The 25,474-nt window shown below is 35.1% G+C and overlaps 2 protein-coding genes across 2 annotated transcripts; one reads left to right on the top strand and one right to left on the bottom strand.

The window, feature by feature from the left end:
- Positions 1-10,731: 10,731 nt before the first annotated feature.
- LOC110657714 (BAG family molecular chaperone regulator 8, chloroplastic) lies at positions 10,732-14,064 on the bottom strand. Its single transcript, XM_058137909.1, has 4 exons — positions 13,326-14,064; positions 12,343-13,249; positions 11,439-12,050; positions 10,732-11,368 (listed from the first exon to the last, which is right to left on the bottom strand). Exons 1-2 carry the CDS (start codon positions 13,989-13,991, stop codon positions 12,686-12,688), a joined length of 1,230 nt encoding a protein of 409 aa, XP_057993892.1. The 5' UTR covers positions 13,992-14,064; the 3' UTR covers positions 10,732-11,368; positions 11,439-12,050; positions 12,343-12,685.
- Positions 14,065-14,778: 714 nt separating this feature from the next.
- LOC110657715 (alpha-1,4 glucan phosphorylase L isozyme, chloroplastic/amyloplastic) lies at positions 14,779-25,013 on the top strand. Its single transcript, XM_021815050.2, has 15 exons — positions 14,779-15,325; positions 16,534-16,772; positions 16,859-16,960; positions 17,365-17,541; positions 17,678-17,953; positions 18,292-18,563; positions 19,599-19,716; positions 19,812-20,231; positions 20,368-20,520; positions 21,729-21,857; positions 22,130-22,366; positions 23,042-23,118; positions 23,945-24,131; positions 24,329-24,529; positions 24,694-25,013. Exons 1-15 carry the CDS (start codon positions 15,121-15,123, stop codon positions 24,808-24,810), a joined length of 2,910 nt encoding a protein of 969 aa, XP_021670742.2. The 5' UTR covers positions 14,779-15,120; the 3' UTR covers positions 24,811-25,013.
- Positions 25,014-25,474: the final 461 nt, after the last annotated feature.

Here is a 25,474-nt window from a genome sequence, read left to right as displayed (position 1 = left end):
TGTTCGAGCTACACTATTTCTTCTAACCTTACTTGAATTATTCCTAAACTTGATATCCAAGACCACTAACTGATGTTGACTTGTTAAAGCCTCTCCCGGAATGACCTTACAATCCTTGCATAGAGCACTATTTGTAATTGACTAAATTATTATATAATCACTTAAAAAATTATATAAATATTTATTGTAATATTTAATATAGATAAAGAATAAAATTTTAAAAAAATTAACACTACTTAATTTTTAAATATGACATATAATTTAGATTAAAAAAATTTTAATTAATGCTATTATTAATGTGCATAGTTTTTTTTATATATAAAAAAATAGACATACTCCTTCCATCTTATTTTAAGTGCTTTTAAATTTTTGTACAACAAATAAAAAAATAATTGAATAATCTTATTTTTATAAAAAAATATTAATAATTGATTAAAGTACCCTCATACTTAATTAAGATAGAAAAATGTGATAAGAAAAAGATAAATGCATTAAGAACAAAAATAGATAATGATAAAATTAAAAAAAAATTAATATTACCTAGAAAATGTAATATATTAATAATTACTACCTACGTTAATTTTTATTTGTTGTATTTAGGCCTCACTCAGTATTAAGAAAATAATGGTAGCTATATGGATGTGTAAGGTCTTATAACGGTCAGGAGGTTCTCTATTCCACCTATGGGATAAAACCGTGAGGCTTATGGCCAAAGCGAACAATTTTTCTAGCGGTTGGAGCCCGATCGTTACAATAGTTCCCTCATTTCATATATCATTACTTTTTCAACCAAAGACCATTTCCGTGCTTTGCCGATGTGGGATTTGCCTAAGGGACCTTTCTCCCCCCCTTTTGGGACTTAGCGTCCTGGCTAAGGTTTGCCCCACCATCATCCAAGAGGACACACAAGCTGCTCTGATACCAATTATAATAGTCGGGCTCCAACCACTAGAGGAATTGCTCGCTTTGGCCATAAGCCTCACGGTTTTGTCCCATAGGTGGAATGGAGAACTTCCTAGGAGGTCACCCATCTTAGGATTTCTCTCAAGCGAGCACGCTTAACCCGGGAGTTCTTCCAACTCTCCAGGCCATTCCACCAAAAAGCGCCTCTAGTGATTAGTTCCTCCATTTTATATATCATTACTTTTTGAACCCAAGACTATCTCCGTGCTTTGCCGATATAGGATTTACCTAAGGGAGCCCGATCATTACAATTGGTATCAGAGCCGCTCACTTGTCCTCTTGGGTGAAGGTGGGGCAAAACTCAGCGAGGACACTGAGTCCCGAAAGGGGGAGAGAAAGGTCCCTTAGGCAAATTCCACATCGGCAAAGCACGGATATGGTCTTGGGTTCAAAAAATGATGATATATAAAATGAGGGAACTAATCACTAGAGACGCCTTTTGGTGGAATGGCCTAGAGAGTTGGAAGAACTCTAGGGTTAAGCGTGCTTGCTTAAGAGAAATCCTAGGATGGGTGACTTCCTAGGAAGTTCTCCATTCCTCCTATGGGACAAAACCGTGAGGCTTATGGCCAAAGCAAACAATTCCTCTAGTAGTTGGAGCCCAATCGTTACAGTATGCATGAGACTCACAAAATTAGTAAAATGCTTAAAATCATTTGGTGTTGAAGCTTAGCTAGAGCTCAAGCAACCTCCATATGTAGGGAACTCCTTCCCAATTAGTGTCAATGCATATAATGATGAGAAAGGGTAAATAAAAAAATCACATAATAATTTGATCAAAGTGGAACACGAGCAAATTTTGGAGCATTGATTATTATTATTATTATAAGAAATACTAATTAAAAATTTTAAAAAAGTTATTTTGAAAGAATACTTGATTAATAAATAACTCACTTTTTAGTTTTTAACCTTTACGGTCATTTTGAGTGACCCACGATGATTATCATAATTTTCAATATGAAAAGTACATTTAATTTGAAACTTGCGAGTAGTAATAAAATGCCATTTGTTCAATTGAGACCTAATTCAAACTTCATAAATTTTTCTATGATTTCTAGGGTTAAGCATTTGGTTCAAATTAAATAGAATAGAAACATTACAACCAAATTATCATATTTTAGAAACCAAGTTGAACCGAACTGTCATAATTTAGTTCAGTTCGATTTGAACTGATCAATTGTTGGGCTTTGGTTTTTTTTTTATTTAGACTTGATTTTTGATACACCTGTATTATATAGATATCTTAAGGCACAATTACATTACATTTCATAGCATATAGATAGTTAATTGTACGCATTTTAGTTAGTTTCATTAGTTTTTGTTAAATTAGTTAATCTCCACTAAATTTCATATATTCTATATATTTTTAGGTGTTCTAAAGGAAGTACAAGGCATAGGAGTCAAATAAACAAGCTTTGGAAGAAGGAAAAGTGGGGGAAGCTGCTGCATTGTAGTACACAGGTCGTGTACAAAGCAAGTCAGACCCGTGTAACCTTCTGGCAGGAAGAGATGAAGAGAATATGAAGAAGCCAAAGTACACGGGTCATGTAGCTGACCCGTGTAACTCTCTGGACATCTAAGCCTAAATAGCTAAAGAAAGGAAGGCAGTACATGGGCCATGTACTTCACCCCGTGTAAACCTTAAGACCCATGTGTAACTTTCTGCTTCCCACCTGACTGAAGCCAAAGTCCATCCAGAGGTTTACACGCCCCTAGGCCGTGTAGTGCCACACGGGCTATGTACTTTATAGCAGATAGGCTTCTGATATGATTCTAACTCCACTTTTTGCACTTCCAATAGACTTCTAAAGCTCTTAGGGCTCTAAAACATGGCTCTGAGACACCTCATATAAATACTAGAAGACAGAAATAGGGGGAGGAGCCCTTCGAAAGAAGTTTTCTTATTTAGAGTTAGCTTTGCAAACCCTAGTTTTTCAAGCCCTTTGAAGAGAAGTTGCATCAGTACCAAGGAGAAGACATCTCAGTCGAAGTTCCAAAAGTTCAAAGTTGTATAATCTTCTTCTGGGTTCTTTTGTTTAATTTATTCAAATTGCTTTTATGTTATTTTATTTTAATTACAATATGTTTGTTAAACTCATCATGAATGAGTAGTTTCTTTAATTCTAAAATTAGAAGATTAGCTCTTTTAATTTCTATTATGGATATATATTAAGTTTATTCAGTAGAATTGAGCCTTGTCCTTTGATTCAATATTCTGTGTTCTTAATGCATGCTATGTGTTGGTACCCCTTTAGTCATGATATAAGATACTGGTTGAAGAACTGAAAGGTAAATATTAGTATTGGATATCAGAATTTTGAACCTAGGAAATCTGACCTAGAGATAGGCTGACATCCTTTATGAAATTTCACAATTAATCAAAGATCTTAAAGGGTTTTAATTAAGATTGATCACCACGAAAGTAGGGTTCATATTAATTAAAATACACTTTAGGTTCTTTAATAGAGGACCTAGGATACTTTAAGATTAATTTCCATCAAAGTAACAATCCTCAATCTATTGAATAAGCAAGGTTAAATTCATAATAGGGTTAAAGTGTGAAATCTTAATCTGGAATTGTTTTCCTCATAAATTCTTTTAGATTAAAATTTCAACTTTATTCTCTCTTATTTCCCAATATTCTCAGCAGTAGTTTAGATTTAATCTTTTCATAACTTTAGTAGTTTAAACAGTTAAAATCGTTGTCTAGCTTAGTACTTACACTTATAAATTTCTCGTGGGAACGATGCTCTACTCACTACTATATTACTTGTTAACAATCCGTGCACTTGTGGGGTTGTAAATTAGCAAACAATTTTAAAGTTTTTTTGTTTGATTTTCACCTTGATTTGAGACTAATAACCATTAATCAATGAATATATATACAAAATATATAAATTTCCTATAAAAATAAAGCATTAAAAAATTAATAAAGCAATTCGGTTTTGTTCAGTTCAATATTTTTTTTTCTTCAAAATTAAACCGAGCTAAAATAACTAAAATTTTTAAAATCTATAATCGAATTGAACCAAATTACGTTAAAAACTAAATCAAATTATCAAATTAGAGTGATTCCGTTCAATTTATTCTATTTAAAACGATAGTTCTCACCCCTAATGGTTACATCTTAAAAGTAAGTTGGCCCACATTCATTTAATTAATGCTATTATCAATGTGTGTAGTTTTCATAAAAAATGATATATTCTCCCCATCTCATTTGAAGGTTTTTCACAAAGATTAAAAAAATATTGAATAACTTTATTTTTATAAAAAAAATATTAATAATTAATTAAAATACCCTTATACTTAATTAAGATAGAGAAATGTGATAAGAAAAAGATAAATACACTGGGAATCAAAATAGATAATAATAAAATTAAAAAAAAAATTAATGCTTCTTTAATTTTTCTAAAAAAAAATAAAATGAGATAAAAAAAATTTTAAAATCACTTAAAAGAGAACTAAAAAAAGTATAATATATTAATAATTAATAAAACAACATTGTTCCGATTGAGATTTAATTTAATCTTCATAAATTTTTCTATGGTTACATCTTAAACAATGAGATGAGGCACCTCATTCATTTAATTAAAGATATTATATTAATGTGTATAGTTTTTATAAAAAATACACACTCTTCCGTATCATTTCAAGTGCTTTAAAGGCTTTTGCACAAAAAATTTAAAAAAAATAGATAATATAAAAAATATTAATAATTAATTAAAATACTTTAACATTTAATTAAGATAGAAAAATATGATAAGAAAAAGATACATGCTTTGGGAATAAAAATAAACAATAGTAAAACTTAAAAAAAAATTAATGCTTTCTTAATTTTTTTAAAAAAATAAACAAAGTAAGAAAATTTTTTTTTTAAAATATCACTTGAAAAGGGACAAAGAAAGTATAGTATGTTAATAATTATTATATCCGTCAATTTTTATTTGTTATATTTAATTTTTGTATAATAATTAAAAAAATAATTAAATAATCTTATTTTTATAAAATTATATTAACAATCGGACTAAATTATCATTTGTTTTACTTAAAAAATGGTATAAATATTTATTATAATATTTAATAAAGGTAAATAATAAAATTAAAAAAAATAGTTAATACTGCTTAATTTTTTAAATATAACATATAATTTAGATAAAAGAAAATTTTAATTAATGCTATTATTAATGTGCATAGTTTTTCTATAAAAAATTGACATACTCCCTCCCTCTTATTTTAAATGCTTTTAAGATTTTTGTACAAAGATTAAAAAAATAATTGAATAATATTATTTTTATAAAAAATATTAATAATTGATTAAAGTACCTTTATACTTAATTAAGATAAAAAAATATAATAAAAAAAAGATAAATGCATTGAGAATAAAAATAGACAATAGTAAAATTGAAAAAAATTATTATTTTCTAATTTTTCTAAAAAAGAAAATAAAGTGAGACAAAAAAAAATTTTAAACATCACCATGGAGAAAATATAATAAATTAATAATTACCACATGCGTCAATTTTATCTATTGCATTTAGATTTTACATGGTATTAAGAAAATAATTGGCTAGATAACTTCATTTTTATATAATAATTTTTTATTTAAATTGAATTAAATAATTTTATATGACCCAACTGACTAAACTTTTTGACTTCGCCTCTGGCCATGCATGATGAGTGCTGTTGTGGCATGCCACATTAGCACCATGTCATACATGGGTATTATGTCAATATGCCATATCATCAAATTTTATCCCATAATTTATTTTATTATCTAAGTGAAAAAAGATAAAAGTAAATGTCATAAATTGTAAATATGTGAAAATACAGGTCTTCAATTTTAAAAAGGGGAAAGTTCAAGTCTTAAATTTTAAAAGCATAAAAATTTCGAAACTATATGAAAAAACAAGGAGAGAGAGAGAGAGAGAGAGAGAGAGAGAGAGATATAGATACAGGGAGACACAATGAGAGAAAGAGGAAAAAGAAGAAATGAAGAGAGATTGATTCTTCCATACGTCTCTATTGCAATGAATTGATTACCTCAATCATTTTTATTTATGTTTTTATAATCGGACGGATTGATAAATCAAGATGTTGATAATTTGCTTTATTTTAATGAATCGATTTCGTAAAATATTTATAAATATAAAAAATTAAATTCGAAAAAAAAATTAAAATATAAAAAGTAATTGGACCCAATCAGTTATTGAACTAATTCATATTATGGTGGATGACTAAGACTTCACAATTAAAAAAATTAATAAAAATATCATATTCAATTTGTTATGTTTCTGTAGAAGTTAGCATTTTTTCTAGAAAAATATAATAAATCTATTACTCTACAGAAGCCCATCATAATATCATCTTAAAATTGCACAAGCATTCCTTAGTCCTGCATATTTTTTTTTCTATTCAACCAAGTTGAAAATCCATATGAATTAACGGAAAAAAAATATTATAATGAGCTATTATAAGCCAATTCTCATCTATGATCTCATTTATTAGCCTTCCATAATCTGTAATAGGTCATCATAATAAGTAATTTAAGAAATTAAGCTATTAATTGTTTTCATGGTTGACACAAATAGTGTTTAAAACTGCCAAAGCATACCTACTAAACAATTGGCAAATTAATTAAATTTGATCTTGGGGCACAGAATTTTGGCAAGGCTCATGGAGCTGAATGGTGGGCATCTGATGGCGGCAAAGTGGACAAAAGTGGCTGGACATAAGCCATTTAACAATGCAATCCTCGTGATAAAGGTGAGAGCATGGCATCTGAATCAGATCATGTCCATCCTCGAAATTTTCCACACACACGGTGCAGTTTTTAGAATCCTGAACCCCAATACGAAACATTTTGTTAACCCGTCAATGGATGATTTTGACGCAGGAATTGGCAGGCGTATACCAACCGCCATTAATAGATTAATGACATAAGGATTCCTATGGTCATATTCTCGCCAGTGGACTTGTCTCGTATGGATGTTTACTGAAGCTGATGTGGTGTAACCAGATATTTCAAGAAAGAACATAACGTCAGGACAAACTTGACTCACAATGCGCTCATGTTTGTAACTTGGGTGTCCCACGTGTCACGGGACGGGAGTTCTAGCCCCGTGCGGCACCTAGGTCCCCCTTGGCCAGGGCCCCTAGGTCAGCCTCTCCCTATCTGGCAAGCTCGCATAAGCCCAAAACGCCGGAAAAAGAGCGCGAAAACCACCCAGCGTAGAGCGCGCCGTTTCGGCTTCCTGGCCAAAATCCTACTGATCCGGCCACCGTTTGGGCTGAGTCTTGTGCCAAAACACATCTACGCCGAGAGCTTTCCATAAACACCAAGAACACCAAAATCCATTGAGTGGTTTGCTCAATTTTTATCCGGAAAGTTGTAGCCTATTTCGATTTTTGGACTAGATTTCTCACAAACCGTGAACCCCAAGAGAAAACCGAGAGTACCAGAGCGCTTCACTCATCGAGAGCTTCGCGGCAATATAAATTTCAAAATTTTTCGAAACCGTTTTTTTGTGGGTCCCACGAAACTTCGTAGTATTTTTTCGAGCACTAAATGAGCTTAGAAAATTTCATAAAAAATTTTATACTAACTCCCGTGTTGTGGGTTTCGTGTAGGTACCTTCAATTCGTGGAAATTCAATAGTTGTCCAAGTCTGCAAATTTCCGGCCAGACAAACAGGTTACCGAAAAAGTCTTGGAATTGGGTTGAGATTTTGGCTACCCTACCGTTGTCAGACATTCCGAGCGCGTCCAAGGAGTCAGAATTGGCATAGGTAAACCCGAACCTTACTTTTTATTAATTGTTTAGTGCTTGAATTGGATTAAAAATTCATAAAATATTCATGGTAGCTCAGAAAATTATAATTCTATTTGCATTAGCTTAGTAATAATGCTAAGGACCGCAGGGTAACGTTTTAGAATTTTTAGAGCTCATTTGGGTAGTGTTTGCAAAAGAGTCAATTATAAGTACTAAACTGTGATTTTACATATTGTGATTGATGACTGTTTGGATGGGCTCAGGAGAGGTTGTGTGATGTGATTGAGTTATGGGTGTATGGTTTGTGAATATAGAAATACGTTTTAAGCCATTTTACAGGTTGGGTAGGTCCTAAGTATGGGGGAGACTCTGCCGGATTTTTGGTACGACTTAGGACATTTTTTGTCTTTACTTAGTTTGTATTGAGTCAAATGTATTAAACAATTATAATAAAATTGTCAGGTGAGCCGGGACAGCCTTCCTCCTCTGCCCAGCTGCCACAGTGACTGCGGTTAAGTCTGTGAGTAAAATATTAATTTTAAACGTAATTTCGATATTAGTATATGCTCAAACATGCCCATGCATCACTTATAAATATATATCTATGTAGTTAAACATTAGGCACGTTTTATATTGCATTTATAAATGTTAAGGTGTTATGGATGTTGTTTGTGGTAATTTGGAGCAGTGTGTGTGCGTGGCGTGCGTGTGATATGGTGTTGGATATGGACAGGACGGGGAGACACGACTTGAGAGATACTTGCTGGGACTCGGTCCTTCGGGGTAGACACGGCTTGAGGGATACTTGCTGGGACCCGGTCCTTCGGGGTAGACACGGCTTGACCCTGGGACCCCATATTTGGTTTATTAAGCAAAAATCCGGCTTGAGATCTTCCCTGGCAGAGATTGGATTAAGATGGCTGTATAGGGAATCAGCTCCCATATATGTATTGTTTGACAGTGTTGGATGTGTGAGTGTTCCAAATTGCCTTTTTGATGTGATTTGTATGAAATTTATGATAATGTTGTATTTCACTCCATATGGTGCATTAGCTTAGATAGCTATAGAGATTATGGTTAAAATTGATATTTTACTCTCTGAGTCGAACGCTCACTCTGTTCACCTTATTTTTCCAAGATATAGGAGATTTTTTGTTGAGTTCTAACTTGCCTCTCTCCCTCGTAGGTCGTCTATTAATGTCTGTAATATTTGTATAATTTTATTAACTCCTAGAATTCCGCATATGTTAGAAATATTTATTTGATTTGGGTATGTAATATAATTATCATATTGGACCTGTAAACTTATTAAATGCATATATGTTAGACTGGATGAGGGAGCCGAACTCTCATTTATTTTTATGGCATCGTGATTATATGGAGGGTGAGCTGAGCTCCCCAGATGATTATATATTGTGTTTACAGGTCGGGTGAGTCAAAAGCTCCCCGTTGTATGGTCCATTTTATGGCCGAACTCTGTCCGGTTGAATTCTTGAAATTGAGCCCAAATGGGCCTTAGAGTTGGGTTAAGGAATAGTTAGGCTTACTACGGACCGCGGGAGTTTTAGGCTGGCCCAAGTCCTAATGCCAGTCCTGCACATAGGTTGGGTCGTGACATAAAATTACTCATTTTTTATCACTCTCTCAAGAAACCATATTGGTTACACTTACCTGAGCTGATGATTAATGTACCACTAGGCAATTCAAAGAATAAAGCACAATTTTCCACCTTCAGTTATTTCATTTGATCCTGTAGATGAGATTAGGGTTGTTTGGATAGAGTAAGGTAAGTGTAAGTAATGGAAGAGTAAACAAAGGTAAAAAAAGAAAAGAATAAGGAGAGTTATAATAAGAAAATCTTATATTTAAGAAAGGGTGAATTAATGAAAAGTTAAGAGAAATATAATATATATTTTTTATTTTTGGAAAAGAGTGAATGATGGGTAAATTTAAGAGTGTATAAATAGAAATTTATAACTCTTATCTCTTCTGATATTCCAATTTGGGATGTAAGAAAAATTGAGATTTAAGGAGTAATGGACAGTAAAACTTACCCTTATTTATCTTTATCCTTCGTTAAGTGGCCTCTTCCCAAACAGGTTAATACTTGCCCCTTCTTAGCTTTATTTATCCCTTACTCACCCTTTTCCAGACAGACCTTAAAAAATAAAGAACTTAGCAGAGGTTTTAGTTGATGACAAGATATTTTAATTGCTTATTTCCTTTTGTTTGGATCTGCAGTACGAAAAGGACAAGGCACAATCTTCTTCTAGTTCTTCAATTCTTTTGGCTAGTGGCTTTATTCTTCCTCCCGTTTCCTTTTTTCGTCTTTTAGTTGCTATCTCTCTTTTGTCAATGGCTTCAGCTCTGCCTCAGACTCTGCAATATTTTTGACTAGTTTTGGAACAAATGAGTCTCCCGTAAAATTTCTGCTTCCCTTGCAGCAGTCTGGCCCTTTATCATTTCCTCCATTGAGTATTGGTATGTAGTAACAAGCGAAGATAGTACCCCGTAAAAAATTAAATATTAAACATAGAAAATATACAGCTTAATAAATGGGGAGTGGGGTTATTCAGATCTGAAGACAGAATTTTGGTTTTTTACTTAGGAAATCTCATTTACTAATTAGTTTAGGGAATCTCATTTGCTAATTAGTTTTGATAGGGTTGGGAGAAAGAAATTTTTATGAAATGGAATAAGTTCTCCCTTTAGACAGCAAATGGATAATACTAAGTCCACAGCAAATTGATAACATTCATAAAATTTCATTGTGTCTGGTGAAGCTCTATGCATAAATAAGATTTTCCAGTGGCTGAAACAAATTGATATAAACATATATTGGATCCCTTTGGTAAAAGAATTATTGGTTAATATGAATTATAATTGTGATTTAGGGATTGAAGTATATGGGGACGTACCTAAAATTTGCTATACACACTTGATATGCTATACAAACTTGCATTCAACACAACAATCACTGATTCTGATCAGTCTCTTAATTTCTTCCATGAATCATAGTTAAATTCATTTCTTTGTGAAAAAGATAATCTACAAATGCTAAAGGATCTATGTGGCATTTATGCTTAATTTACTTTTTGTGGAAATGATGGATGGCAATAGAGATCAGATAGAGATCAAAATTGCACATCACACATTGCTGGAAGCATTGCTTGCATCTCTTACCACAGAAGTTACAAGAACAATAACAGATTTGAAATAGAGTAACAAGGTGTAGGTGGCCCTCATACTGAATGGAGGGTGACAGAAAAATGTCATTTATATCAAGGAAAAATGGGCACTTATCACAGTGATATGCAAAGAAAGCAATTTTGTGATTGCATGCATTGCAAGCGACAGGTTGAGGTGGGTGAACCTTGGCGCGGATGAAAGGGGTGCTACTGGATTTTTTTGAGGTAATTCAGCACATGATTTGTGTGAAAAAAAAAAGTTGCATCTCTTACAACCATAGGTGAGATGGAAAATGCTTTGCAGCGCCAGCAAACGTCATCACCATGCTTAATTTCACAAGGCAATAATGGATGTTCGTGGTTAAAATGTTCAATCCGCTCCTGACGTTCAGATGCCAATATGTTGGGAAGTGATGCACGTTTAACATTCAATGTGAATTCATATTAGCTGCAGCGGAACATAAAAGCCTGGTCAGGATCTATTGCAATCATGACAAAAGAAGTGAGAATTTACGTACAGGGTCAGTGGGCACCAGAGAAAGAAGTGTTGAATTTCACGTGGAAGATCAGCACAAGATTTTCGCAAATGAAATTTGCAACGGCTACACTGGTATTTAGGACCACAGCAGAAATAAGAAATTTCCACAAGCCCGGGCGATCCTTTCCATAGTTTGCACAACTGTAAGAAATAGAAGTAGGTGTTAGTCGCTTGATGCCAGCCAGTCAAACCTTGAAGTAACTACAATAGGCAGACAGATTTATAATAGAATTAGAATTTCACATTCTCAAAGAAGAAAGGTAATTAGTTTATGGCAATGGAAATAAATGTAAGTTGAATGACATGGATGCCTTTCTCATTAGTGTTGTATAACCGTCAACCTTCATGAAGGTGACATATTTGTCCAGACATCACCTTTTTTTAGGTCTTAAAACTTATTCCAATAAATGAAGCACACATCCTGCAAGCTGCGAAGAGTGACTAGGGGCACCATTGGCGTATCTTTGACTTGTCCGGTGACCAGTTTCTTGCAACGCTTGTGCGGTCATTGGATAAGATAATCTAAAGTATTCGCTTAGCTTATTTCAACTGCGTCTCAAGTCCTGGCAGCCAAGCTAAGAAAAGTAATTCCCTGTGATAAGAACATCTCAAGTAAGAAAGGATTTCTAGAACTTCAGCGTTTGAACATATATACTTACACATAAAGCATGACAAGTATAACAGGGAAAACAATGAAACTAACAAGAGCTCTCATCATTTACTAAACGCCAAAAATTTGTCGGAGAAGGTAGCAAATTAGATTACAAATCCCAAATAAATGCAGGAAAGGCCTACAATCAGTTACGTTACCCACCACAAATACAGCTCATCACATACACATCCTACCTGGACAATTTATTATTGATCTACAAGACTACACTCACAATTGACAAATGGAAAACAATGTGGCATGATTCTAAAAATCCACAAATTTTGCAAGATTTTGAGAACGCAAACCCAAGAAATGGTCCTTTAAGTAACTATTTTCACAGCCTTTCTCTTCATCAAATCAGCTCTTGATTCCATCTTCAGGGGCGATGGGGCAGAGAAAACTAAGCCCCCATCTTGATACTGGCAGAACCCATGAATTTCAAACTCACCGCCCCCTCTTACATTCCTTGTAGGATTCCTCTCCCCATCACTGCTCTGTGTAGATGTCGCATTCTCATCCTCAACAAAGCCATTCTCCGTACTTTTAGAGATCCCCTTTCTCTCTTCAATTTCATTTCAATCCATAGTCTCTCCATGACCATCACTGGAATCACTCCACTCAGCGAAGCTACCATCTCTACTTAAAGCTGACTCATGGTTGTCGCTGAAAACCCTATACACATTTCCATTCTCAGCAAAGCTGACAGTTTTCTTCACTCTAGGTTTACCAACATTGTTTTTTATCAAAGCCACATTTCTAATTTTGGAACCGCCATGCTTTCCATCAGGGCAAAACTTAGGGTTTACAAAGTCATCTTCCTCGTCATTGATGAATTGCTGAAAACCTTCAAGCTCCACATCTTCTTCATCATTATCACAAACTCTAGAAAATCCACGAATCTTCTCAACTCTGTCACTCAATTTCTCCACTATGTCCTTCTGATATCCACTTAAATCTCCATATCCAATACTGGCATTCGAAGCCCTAGATTTGTAGCTGTTCCTAACAAAACTCACTTTTTTTGCAGGTTCATATGAATATCCATGCCTTTTAGCTGCAAGCCCATCAATGAACTCCAAAAATCTCACTATGTCTCTACTAATTGACCTTTTTCCCTCTCTGATCGTAGGATCACCGCCCTACAAACAGAAGCCACTAAGAATTAAAAGGATAAAAAAAATTATAAAATTGCAAAAAAAAAAAAAGGAGAACTACCTTTGAATGATATACCTGAATAGAGTCAAGTTTGAGCAGCAAGTCCATGGCTTTGTGGGAAATAACATCACAATTGAGATGGGTTTTACTCGAGATAGAGGATTTGAGAGAGTGGAAGCTGGATTTAACAAAAGCAATGTCCTGGAGCTGACTTAGGGTTCTTGATCTAAAAACAAGAAAGGCACGGAAATGGGTTTGAATAACGCGAGCGGCTGCCTCTCTAAGAGAATACGATGGATGGCTATGATAATTCAAAGCAGAAGAAGTAGAAAAACGGTGAAGAGAGGATTCCAGAGTGTTGATTCGTTGAAGAAGAGAAGAGAGAACAGACTGAGTTTGTTGGTCATCAGCCAGCTGTTGAAAATGAAGATTTTGTGGCTGAACTTGTAGGTTTTGGAGATGATTTTTCTGGGCGCAAGGTTTATTATGGCTGGAAGGATAAACATACGGTAGCTGCCGAAGGAGAGATCCAAGAGCTTGGAGAAGTGAATCAATTGATAATTGCTGTAGTGGTGGTGGTGCAGAAGGGTGATCAGGTTGGATGCAGCAATGGTTGCAATGGCAGCTGCAACAGCAAGTTGTAGTTGGGGGGTTGGAAGTGGCGGTGATGAAGGAAGGGTTTTGGCAGTGATGTTGGTGAGGGATGCTAGGATGGTGAGAAGCCATTGTTTGCTAGTGAAGAATGTAGAAGCGGAGAAAAGAGGGAGTGAAGGTTGAGAAATGATTAGGTGCACGCACATGTATCGTTTCTCACGTAATTACGTGAGATTTATTCTCAATATTATATATTATATTATAAGAAGAATTTTTTTTTTTTTTTTTTTCTGTAAGAGAGAATTATTTTTTAGTGCCTAAGGCACATCTAATAATTGGCCGTGAGGGTTTTGCGAGCGAAATAAAGAAAGTAGGAGAATAGAGGTATGGCTTCATGCGACGGGATCAGCAAAATCTGGGGTAGGACCGCCACGACCTGCCGTTTTACTGCCAATGCACGTGCACATCGTAACAAGCGGTTCTTGGCCGAGGCCCCTGGGCCTTGAACCGGACTTCATGGGGCATGATTCTGATTTTGAGGTTTCAAACCAGTTTAAGAAAATTGCGATATCAATTTTAATTTAATTGTTAAAACAATTTAATAATAATAATAATTATTATTATTATTATTTAAATTCAATCAAGAGTAAACTATTAGTCAAAATATCGATTTTGATTTAATCTAATTTAAATTTTTATTATTACATTGTATCATTTAAAAAAATTTATAATAGATCTACAAAAAAATAAGAATATAAAAATTAAAAAGATTTAATAAAATATAACTTTGTTGCGAATAAAATTTCTACAAATGGACGATAGGAAGCGCCCTGAAGCGCTCTCGCGTGTCACTTCGCCAACGTAAATATCAAACCGCCTCTGTACTACAATACAAACACCAACACTCATACAAGCTGCACTAGCGTTTTCTCAACCAATCAAAATGGGCCACTTTATCCACATATTTGAAATTTCAATAATCTAACCCCAGGTGTGATAAATAGAGATGGTAAAGAAGTAATCACCCGCAGAATAATCAAATCCCAGATCCCGTCAACGTGGGACCCCTCGATTTTGGATCGATAAAAATAGGTCCGTGAAAGGAAAATCACGGAGCTTTTTTCCTTTCTTTTATGATTGACCGTTTTGAATTTGTACTATCTTCTTCCACCACTCGCTATATACACTCTGATCGCTTAACACTCGTCACTCATCATCACTGAAAGAGCGAGACCGAGGGAGAGAGAGAGAGAGAGAGAGAATGGCGACTTCACATTTCTCTGCGACTTCGCATTGTAGTCCTGTTTCGAGATTCGTCGATTTCGGTTCTAGAAGCGGTGGCAAGTGGAGATCGAATCTGTTCTTGATTCGGACCTTGAGGTCGCGGTCTCTTACGAGGTCGTTTTCGGTTAAAAATGTGTCTAGCGAGCCAAAGACGAAATTCAAAGATCCGATCTCTGACGAAGGTGGGCTGTCTCCTATGTATTGTATTTTCTGTTGTTTTGCCGTATGTTGTTCTCAAGATTTTGTTTGTGTTAGTGTGTTGTGGTTTTGAATGTTAATGATGAGGTTGAGAGCGTGTTTATGTGGATGGAAGTGTGCGGATCAGCGGATGAGAGATCTTCCAATCTAAATATGTCGTTTTAGCCTCTCTGCTCTCCCTCTTTCTCTCTTCCTCTTCTTCTTCTTCTCTTCATTTTTTCGTCCTTGAATGTGTAGTGTAAATGCTAAAGTAAAAACTTAAGTATCCATCATTTCTCTTTTAGTATAGGAGATATTGAGAAAGTGATGCTTGCTGGCTGTTGATAGGAACACCTCTTATGTTATCTTGTTAGTGTTGAAAAAGGATTGGGACCCACCATCTATTGGATTAGTATGCAATATTATCAAAATTCATACTATTTGATGATTTTAACTAGCCATCTCTTTGCAATCAAACTTGCTGGACGGTACACGAGCTCTCCAGCTTGTCTTGGAAAATAGAGAATGCTAGCTAACTGGCTTCCTTTTATGTTAAGCTACTAAATCATGCATGGTTGTTGGGTTCGGATTTTTTTTGATGCTGACATGATAATGTAAACTGGTTGTTGGAAATGTAGCACGCAAAAGTTAAGCTATTTTGGTTTGTGTTTATACATGGTGGAGGGCGTTTTTCTTCTAAATTAAGATAAGTACGCAAGTAGTTTTGATTAAGCGACAGGAAAAATCTAACTCTTACTTCCTAGTCCTGCAATCGTGAGGAAACAAAGAGTTTTAACTTCATGCGTGAAGGAAAAACCCTGCCTTGGTTCGATATTCACATATCTCACTTCATGTCTATCCTATTTGTTTAGGCTCCTTGTGTTTCAGATTAGCCCTAAATGTGCTTTAATTTTGCAATTGAAGGTTTCCTTCCTTCTGCTACCTGTTATGACTCTCTCTCTCTCTGCCTCTGTGTTTGTGTCTCTGTTTTTCTCCATTTATATTTTGTTTTATTTATTTATTTTGGGTTGGGGGGGGTGTTTGGGGTGTTGTTTTGCACTAAGTTTAGGATATGTGGTGGCTCATCCTCTCTTCATAATAACAGAAAAATAGGAAAGGTTGGAAGGGGTTTCCTTAACATTTTCTTAATAGTATTGCAATGTACTTAATATCTTTTACTACACTTAATTCTTACTTGAATATTTTGGTGTAGAAAATCCAAGTAGTCGGAGTCCTTTCACTTCAGATGCCTCATCTATCGCCTCAAGTATCAAATACCATGCAGAATTCACACCATCATTTTCCCCAGAGAAATTTGAGCTTCCAAAGGCCTTCTTTGCAACTGCGCAAAGTGTTCGTGATGCTCTCATCATAAATTGGAATGAAACGTATGAGCACTATGAGAGATTGAATGTAAAACAGGCGTATTATTTGTCAATGGAATTTCTACAGGTTTATCATGATCTTCTGCTTTAGTCTTAACAACTGATAATTCATTCTGTAAATAATTATGTTTGTCATCATGATTTTTCTTGTAGGGTAGAGCACTGTTGAATGCAATTGGTAATTTAGAGCTGACTGGTGCATATGCAGAGGCTTTGACCAAGCTAGGACACAATTTGGAGAATGTGGCTCGTCATGTGAGGTTTCTTTTTAACAACTTTTTTCAATTTTTTATTTTCTTATTGGTGGTAAGTTGTGCATGGCAATGTTGGTACAATTTGCTAATATATTTTAAATTAACTTAGGAGGATTGATGCTCAAACAACAGGCTTGATAGCCTGTGAGGAAAGTCAAAAGTATATGGGATATAGAGTAAACCCTAAAGAGCTTCAGTTCAAGTCTTATAGTTTCAAATAATTTTGATTTGGCAGGTTTTCCTTTCTATTTTTAAATGTCTGCTTTAAAGCTTTCATACTTTGATCTGTTATGGACCAGTGGTTATAGGAAAAGAAATGATTCTCTTTTTGTAAGAGCGTGTGTGCACACTTATATGGTTCTACATGTGTTTTACTGGCTGATTTCGTTGGTCAAATGATAACAGGAGCCTGATGCTGCACTTGGAAATGGAGGTCTTGGGCGACTCGCCTCCTGCTTTTTGGACTCTTTGGCAACATTAAATTATCCTGCATGGGGTTATGGATTAAGATACAGGTATGGCTTATTTAAACAGCGAATTACAAAAGATGGTCAAGAGGAGGTTGCTGAAGATTGGCTTGAGGTATGCTTGCTTTCAGCTCACTATCTTTTGCTTCAGATGATTCCTTTAAATATACCTATGTTCTTTGAAGGATAGCTGGCATTTTGGTCCTTTACTTTTCTTATTTTATTAGCTAATTATGTTTTTCTGCTTGTAGATGGGTAATCCCTGGGAAATTGTGAGAAATGATGTTGCATATCCTGTAAAATTTTACGGCAAGGTTGTTAGTGGATCAGATGGGAAAAAACACTGGATCGGAGGAGAAGATATAAAGGCTGTGGCATATGATGTCCCAATACCAGGATATAAAACTAAAAGCACTATTAACCTTCGACTTTGGTCAACTAAAGCTCCAGCCGAAGATTTGGACTTGTATGCTTTCAATGCTGGGGAGCACACTAAAGCATATGAGGCCCTTGCAAATGCTGAAAAGGTCTGTATTTCTTATGAATATTTTAATGTTCTCATAATTAAATCGACTGCTATGTGCCCATTATTTTCCTAATTGTTCTGATTCTTGCACGCCGGAGAGATTTTACTCTCTAATTTATGTTAATACTTTAAGTTTATTTCTGTGGCTTCCACTTTTCGGAAAATTTAATACCTAGCAACTGTGTTTCTTCTGTTTACACATTTTATGTTGCTGCACTTCATACTAGTACCTTTTATCAAATGTTCCTTTTCGGTTCTACTTTTGCATCTGCTTTGTCTTTTTTGGAAAACAGTATGAATTTATGGGATAATCATTGCAATACTTTCCCGTAATGTTAGATTTGCTATATTCTCTATCCTGGGGATGATTCAGCGGAGGGCAAGATCCTACGGTTGAAACAACAATATACCTTATGTTCAGCTTCTCTCCAAGATATCATTGCACGGTTCGAGAGAAGATCTGGATCAAACATAAAGTGGGAAGAATTTCCTGAGAAAGTTGCAGTGCAGATGAATGACACTCATCCCACTCTCTGCATTCCAGAGCTGATGAGAATTTTGATAGACTTGAAAGGCTTAAGCTGGAAGGAGGCCTGGAATATTACCCAAAGGTATCATCATTTATCCTTGTATTAACTATTAACTACATGCATTTTTTTTTTTTTTGGTTTTTTTGATAAGCTGTGTCAATAAAACAATTATTCTACTATTTTTTTTTTTGGAATATATGCAGTGTAATATGGTTATATTTGAAACATTTCAACATAGTGGAGAGTTGGATGGTTGTGATGTGAGTGTGGCATTAGATCTTTGCTAATAGTTTGCCTAGTGAATTTTTGTGGTACTTAGTTACTTAATACTTGCTAGTGAATTATTGCCATTACTTGGACTAATGATAAAGGTCTTGGTCTTAAAGTCACAATGGTTCCTTGTATCACCAATCCCCCAATCTGACATGTGATACACCTAGGGTTGCAGGCCTAAGTCTTTTGTGTAACCCCTTCATTCAAAAATGATGAGAAGTAGGACCAAATATTCAAATTTTCTACCCCAGGCGCTCACTTCAGTGGAATGATAATTGAGTATGGACTTTTTCACTTGTTATTGATTTATGACAGTGAATTTTTTCTATAAATTAGAATGAGCCAGCTAAACTTACAGTATGAAACAACTGAGATGTTACATTTTTTGATGGTTCTTTTTTATTTCTTCTCGTCTTCTTTTTAATTTTCTGGTGGTGTTTGCCGGTGAATTTCCTCAGAACATCTCACCTCAGCAGTTTCCTTTGGCTTTGATTGTAATTCGGCGTTTCATGAGATCCAAAGAAAATGGAAACATGGGAAGTGAATATTTATCATTTATTAGTTCCCCATCTAGCAATGGCTGTTTGCAGTTGTCCTTTGTTTGTTGGTCATCGCTCTCCTCTTAACCTCTTGATTTTGCAATTTTCTTTAGATGTTGCAGTACCTATCTCATTATACCATGTAAAGAGGTGGGCAAAATGCTGGGAAATTTAGATTTGTTATTTAAAAAAAATCTTCTTCCCGTACAATTTTTTAATGGTACATAATATTCCTCCACTATGTTTACTCTCAAATTTTATATCTTGTAAGTTTTAACCTCATTTCCTGTCAATTATATACCAGAACTGTGGCATATACGAACCATACTGTTCTACCTGAAGCATTGGAGAAATGGAGTTTAGAGCTTATGGAGAAGCTGTTACCACGACATGTTGAGATCATAGAAATGATTGATGAAGAGGTAATACTGGATTTTTTTTTAAACAAAACCCTATTTCTGTGGTGATGTAGTGACGTACTCATCTTAGTTCTATTTCTCTCTTTCATATTTTGCAGCTGATAAAAACCATTGTTTCTGAGTATGGAAGAGCAGATCCCGACCTTTTGGAGAAAAAACTGAAGGAAATGAGAATATTAGAAAATGTAGATTTGCCTTCCACCTTTGCGGATTTAATTGTTAAACCCAAGGAAAGCTCTGTTGCAGCTATGAGTGAAGAAACTGAAAAATCTGATGATGAAAGCAAGCTGATTAGTGAAAAAGATGAAATTGATAGTGAAGATGAGCCAGAAAGCAAAGGTGAACCCAATGGCAAAGGCACTCAGAAGAAGGAAAAGGTGGTGGCAGAACCGCCACCAAAACCACCAAAGCTGGTCCGTATGGCTAATCTTTGTGTTGTAGGTGGTCATGCAGTAAATGGAGTTGCTGAGATACATAGTGAAATAGTGAAGGATGAAGTGTTTAATGCATTTTATGAGGTGAGGTGATTCTTGCTTTATTTGCTTGCAGTAGAATGCATTCAAATGACTTCAATGAAACTGAGGGGTTTAGGTTCCTCTCCTAATTATTGTGGAAATGTTCATAACTCTGACCCCTGTGCTTTCATTCTGGCAGTTGTGGCCTAATAAGTTTCAAAATAAAACCAATGGGGTTACTCCAAGAAGATGGATCCGTTTCTGCAATCCGGATTTGAGTAAAATTATTACTGACTGGACTGGATCTGAAGAATGGGTTTTAAAGACTGAAAAGCTTGCTGAACTAAGAAAGGTAATCCACCTTATGTAAATCTTTTATTTTTGAAATTCTTTCAATTGGCAGACCACACCATGATTAGTTTTCAAAGTTGTTCACATGGAACATCTTTTACACTTTGTTGCAATCTTCAATGGTTTCATACTATAGGAACACTTGACACTTGACATAACAGTGAGAGCAGTCTATGTGGTAGTAACTGTGCATGGTGGTGGAAATGGTGATGGTAACAAATGTGTTGTTGGTTGGTGATGGTACTAGCAAAAAAAGTAGTAGTGGTGTCTATGCCCATAAGTGGAGGTGGTGGCAGCATCAAAGACATTGGTGGGCGGTACAGGTACTGATGGAGGCAGACATGCAGTGGTAGTAGTTCTGGTGGTCATCAATGGAAGATAGTAGTGGCGGTGACAGTGACAGTGACAGAAATGGTGGCAGTGGCCACATCCATGAAGGTGGGGTGGGGGTGGAGGTGGATGTGGATGTGATGGTGGTGGTGCTGGCATAGGGAAGTGATCATACTGATTAATATTTAGGTCAATAATTAAAATAGGTATAAATACCCAACCTTTATCCATTCCATGTATTAATGAGTTGCTTCGATGCATTTAATCTGCATTAAAACATAAGAAACCCATTTATAACCCACACACTTTGTAAAGGATGTGTATGGTATGGGTCGAATTTGGCACCTTTATTCTAGACTTGTATCTGACTTTCCTTTTGGCATTGAAAAATGATGATTGTGCCTAATATTGGGCTGGTAATATATAGATTTATGTGGAGTAGGGGAAACCCTTCCTGGATGCACTAATAGATTCTTTGGATTACATGTTCTAATTTTTGTCACCTTGAGTTTCAAAATGATTCAAGTAGCTATGTTGTACTGACTTAGACTGTTTTGGAAGTACATCAGTTCAATTTTGGCCACTGAAGAAGAGAAATTGAGTTTCTTTGGAAAATTCGTTGTCTCCACATTCTATAGATTTGGAGTTCTGATGAGAGCTGCAAGCTCCCAAATATTTCCCATCTTTTCAGTGGCTAGGTATATTGCTTACAAAATAAAATCTGAAACATTTGTTTGTGTAGGATGTCTTGAAAATAGTCTGGTTCCTAAACTAGCTGACTACTTATTTGATAATTAATGTTAATATTTATTGGATTGGCTTGATCAAAATGTCACTGCATATCATCTTGATCAAAGTTCGTGCAATTTGTATATGTAGTTTGCAGATAATGAGGATCTTCAAACCCAATGGAGGGCAGCAAAGAAAAGCAACAAGATGAAGGTTGTGTCATTCCTCAAAGAAAAAACAGGGTATTCTGTCAGCCCCGATGCAATGTTTGATATCCAGGTAGCTTGTTGTTGAAGTCTTCACACTCCTATTAATGTGAGTGGACAAATCATTATATATTTTAGCAAACAGATGAAAATACTTACAAGTTTCAGATGAGAAGCAAAATTAATTATGTTGAGTTCTTTACCTGCCTCAGAAAGTGGAAAAGAAATTATGAGAATGTATGGAAGGATTAGGCAATAATTAGGGAGAGTTTTGTTTCTTTCCATTCCTTTTTCTTCATCCGAATCGACAGTTTCTAAGTAGTTGATAAAAGTTATTGTGTACAGGTGAAGCGTATTCATGAATACAAGCGACAGCTGCTGAATATTCTTGGAATTGTGTACCGCTACAAGAAGATGAAAGAAATGAGTGCTGCAGAAAGGAAAGCTAAGTATGTTCCTAGAGTTTGTATATTTGGTGGAAAAGCATTCGCTACATATGTGCAAGCCAAAAGGATTGTGAAATTTATCACGGATGTGGGGGCTACAGTTAATCATGATGCTGAAATAGGTGATTTACTTAAGGTATAGCTTTAACACTTGATATTTGTTGTGCTAATTTAATGGATATCTCATTTGAATTTCTTTTTCTTTAGCTATTATGGTATAGTTTTCGGACCTTAGCAATAATGGAGCCCTGAACCAAGAATATTGGACGACAAAGATCCATATAGAGGAACTCGGTTGTATTTTGTCCATGTATTTGGTGCTGATGAGTAGTTGGAATCATCTTTCTGATTTGGTTGATTTTTTTTTTGTTATCTTCAGTGCTTTCAATTACAGAATGCTTGATATTGCTCACAAGGAATTGTCATCAGAGTATGATCTGATGCAACTACCAAACTGCATTTCTGTAATGCAAGAATTCCTTTTTCTTTTTATTTTTTCTCAAAAGAACAATTGGCAAACATTGAAATTGTTGTGATACTTAAAAGACAAGACTATCCATCTTCTTTCAATTTGTCAATCAGAGCCTATGGAATCTGTTTGGTGCCTATTGATTGTGGCTTGAACAATTCCATATTTGTGCTTACTTATATATGGAATTTGGGGTTATTATTTGATCTGAGTTAATATTTTTTTTTGTAAAACATTAAAATTCAAATGCTTTGTTCTGTTTAATTGTAGATGTCAATCACTTGCAATAAGTCCCATTCTATCACTAAAATTGTACATGTTCTTTTCGTTATTGAACTTTAGGTTGTTTTTGTCCCGGATTACAACGTCAGTGTTGCTGAATTGCTTATTCCTGCAAGTGAGCTTTCACAGCATATCAGGTAATTCAATTTTGTTCACAATGTAGTTATTTTGCATTTATTTCTTGGCCACATAGGTTTTCTGTTGGCCTCAAATGTTATTGAGATACAAAACTGGGAATGGTTCCAAGAGTACATTCTACTTATATTTAGACCATATTTGTCTTTCAACCGCCTTGTTTTGCCTGAAAGTATATTTACTAAAGGTGTGTCTGGGCTGTGCGCCTTGTTGCCTAGGCATATATTTTTCTAGGTGCAAGGTGCAAGGTGCAACAAGGCATGCCTCTGTTATATTTTGACTGCCCCAGTTCATTTTTCCTATAACTCATACTATTTAATCTATCAATTTTTTGTTGGGTACGAGTTTATGGGGTATTCGAATACACCTAATTAAATTGAAAGCAACAAAACAAAAATGAATACTAACTAGATAGGTACTGCAACATTTTCAATTGAAAATAACACCAAAAAAGAGGAAGAAAAAAGGAAGAGAAGATAGGAGGAGAAGACAATAGGCTTCCACAGTTCCATTTAACCACTCTCCTCTCTCTCTTGGTCCTCTTTCTTTGTTCTTTCTTTTAATAGAGCATACATGAAACACATGCTTTTTAAGTCGAGAAGGAGCATTGACTACAGATCAGAGGTCTTATGACATGTAATTTTTTTAAAAAAAAATTTATAACAAATTTCATTTCTTTTGCACTGCTCAAAGGCATGTGCCTTTGCCTAGCACCTAGGCTTTAAGATCTTTTTGTGACTTAGTGGTCCTTGTGCTATTTAGAAATAGGTCTGAAAAGAGCTTTGTGATACTAATTCAAAGTGAGCGTTTGTTTCCCTCCTTCTGTAGCACTGCTGGGATGGAAGCCAGTGGAACGAGCAACATGAAGTTTGCTATGAATGGTTGCATCCTAATAGGGACCTTAGATGGGGCCAATGTTGAAATACGTCAGGAGGTTGGAGAAGACAATTTTTTCCTCTTCGGTGCTGAAGCTCATGAGATCGCAGGGCTGAGGAAAGAAAGAGCTAATGGGAAGGTATGCCAAATGAACCAATTTTTTAATCTTTGAAATAATTTATTAAACTAAATTTCTGGCATTAACCTCACAGATAAATGGTATCACAATGATCTTAGTCTAGGCTAAGATTAACAAATGCAAGTTTTTCTTCAATGTGTAAGGGGATGATAAAATAAATAAAAGGATTTAACATTTCAGCCGTGCTCTTAATATAGTTTGTTCCGGACCCACGATTCGAAGAAGTGAAAGAATTTGTCAGAAGTGGTGTTTTTGGCTCTTACAACTATGATGAACTGATGGGATCACTAGAGGGAAATGAAGGTTTTGGTCGTGCTGATTATTTCCTCGTTGGCAAGGACTTCCCCAGCTATATAGAATGCCAAGAGAAAGTCGATGAGGCATATCAGGACCAAAGTGTAAGTTGCATTTTTTTTTTTTTTATGATTTCCCTCAATTACTGAATAACAAGGAAACAGACATGATGGCATACTTGTCCGCTAGATCCATCTTGGCTTTCATTTATATTTAAATAATTTGGTAAAATCCTTGTCATGTTGTTAACATCTGTAACTGGTGGCAGAGATGGACCAAGATGTCAATCATGAATACAGCAGGTTCATACAAGTTCAGCAGCGACAGGACGATCCATGAATATGCCAAGGATATTTGGAGTATTGAACCTGTCATATTGCCATAGTCGCCATCACTTGAGTTGCTGTGTTGGTGGCGCCACAAGCTCAAGACTCTGAGCTTTCCGCATCCGACTGTAAACGTTGATTTGCCATCCTGAAATAAATGTGGCTTTAATATTAGCAATGAAAAAAATAAGAGAGCTTGTATGTGAAGTTCGACCGCTGCAAAAACAAATAAAAGAATGAAGTTCAAAATATCATTCCTCCATTTTGTAATAGCTCAACTGCCTCTTCTATCCCCTTGATCAAACCATTATACACTTGTCGCCTTGAGAGAGGCTTGCTTGGATTTTGACAAATGGTCTTCATTTCCATCCAACCACTGCCACTTGGGATTGGCAATGGGCCGGTTGTGAATCCGGGCAAAGATGGGTCAAAAGAAAAAAAAAAAATGCCAAGTAGAAGTAGAGCGCAAGTATTTTCCTTTTTTTTTTTTTTTAATTTTAGAAGTTATTAAAAATAATATTTTTGGCATATTATCATTGATATTATCTATATAAATATAAAACTTTATATAATATTAATTGATATTTGAGAAAGAAAATAATATTCAAGTAATTAAATATATTTTTTTTAAAAGATAAATTAGTTTTGTAATGCAAATGCATTTTGTTTGAGGTCAAGAGTAGAGCAAAGTGGATTCACTAAAGTCTTGAATTCATTCGTTTT

This window comes from Hevea brasiliensis, chromosome 16 (genome assembly GCF_030052815.1).
Source record: "Hevea brasiliensis isolate MT/VB/25A 57/8 chromosome 16, ASM3005281v1, whole genome shotgun sequence".
NCBI lineage: Eukaryota > Viridiplantae > Streptophyta > Magnoliopsida > Malpighiales > Euphorbiaceae > Hevea > Hevea brasiliensis.
The sequence above is the reverse complement of the archived record's forward strand: the minus strand, read 5'-3'. Positions and strand labels throughout refer to the sequence as shown.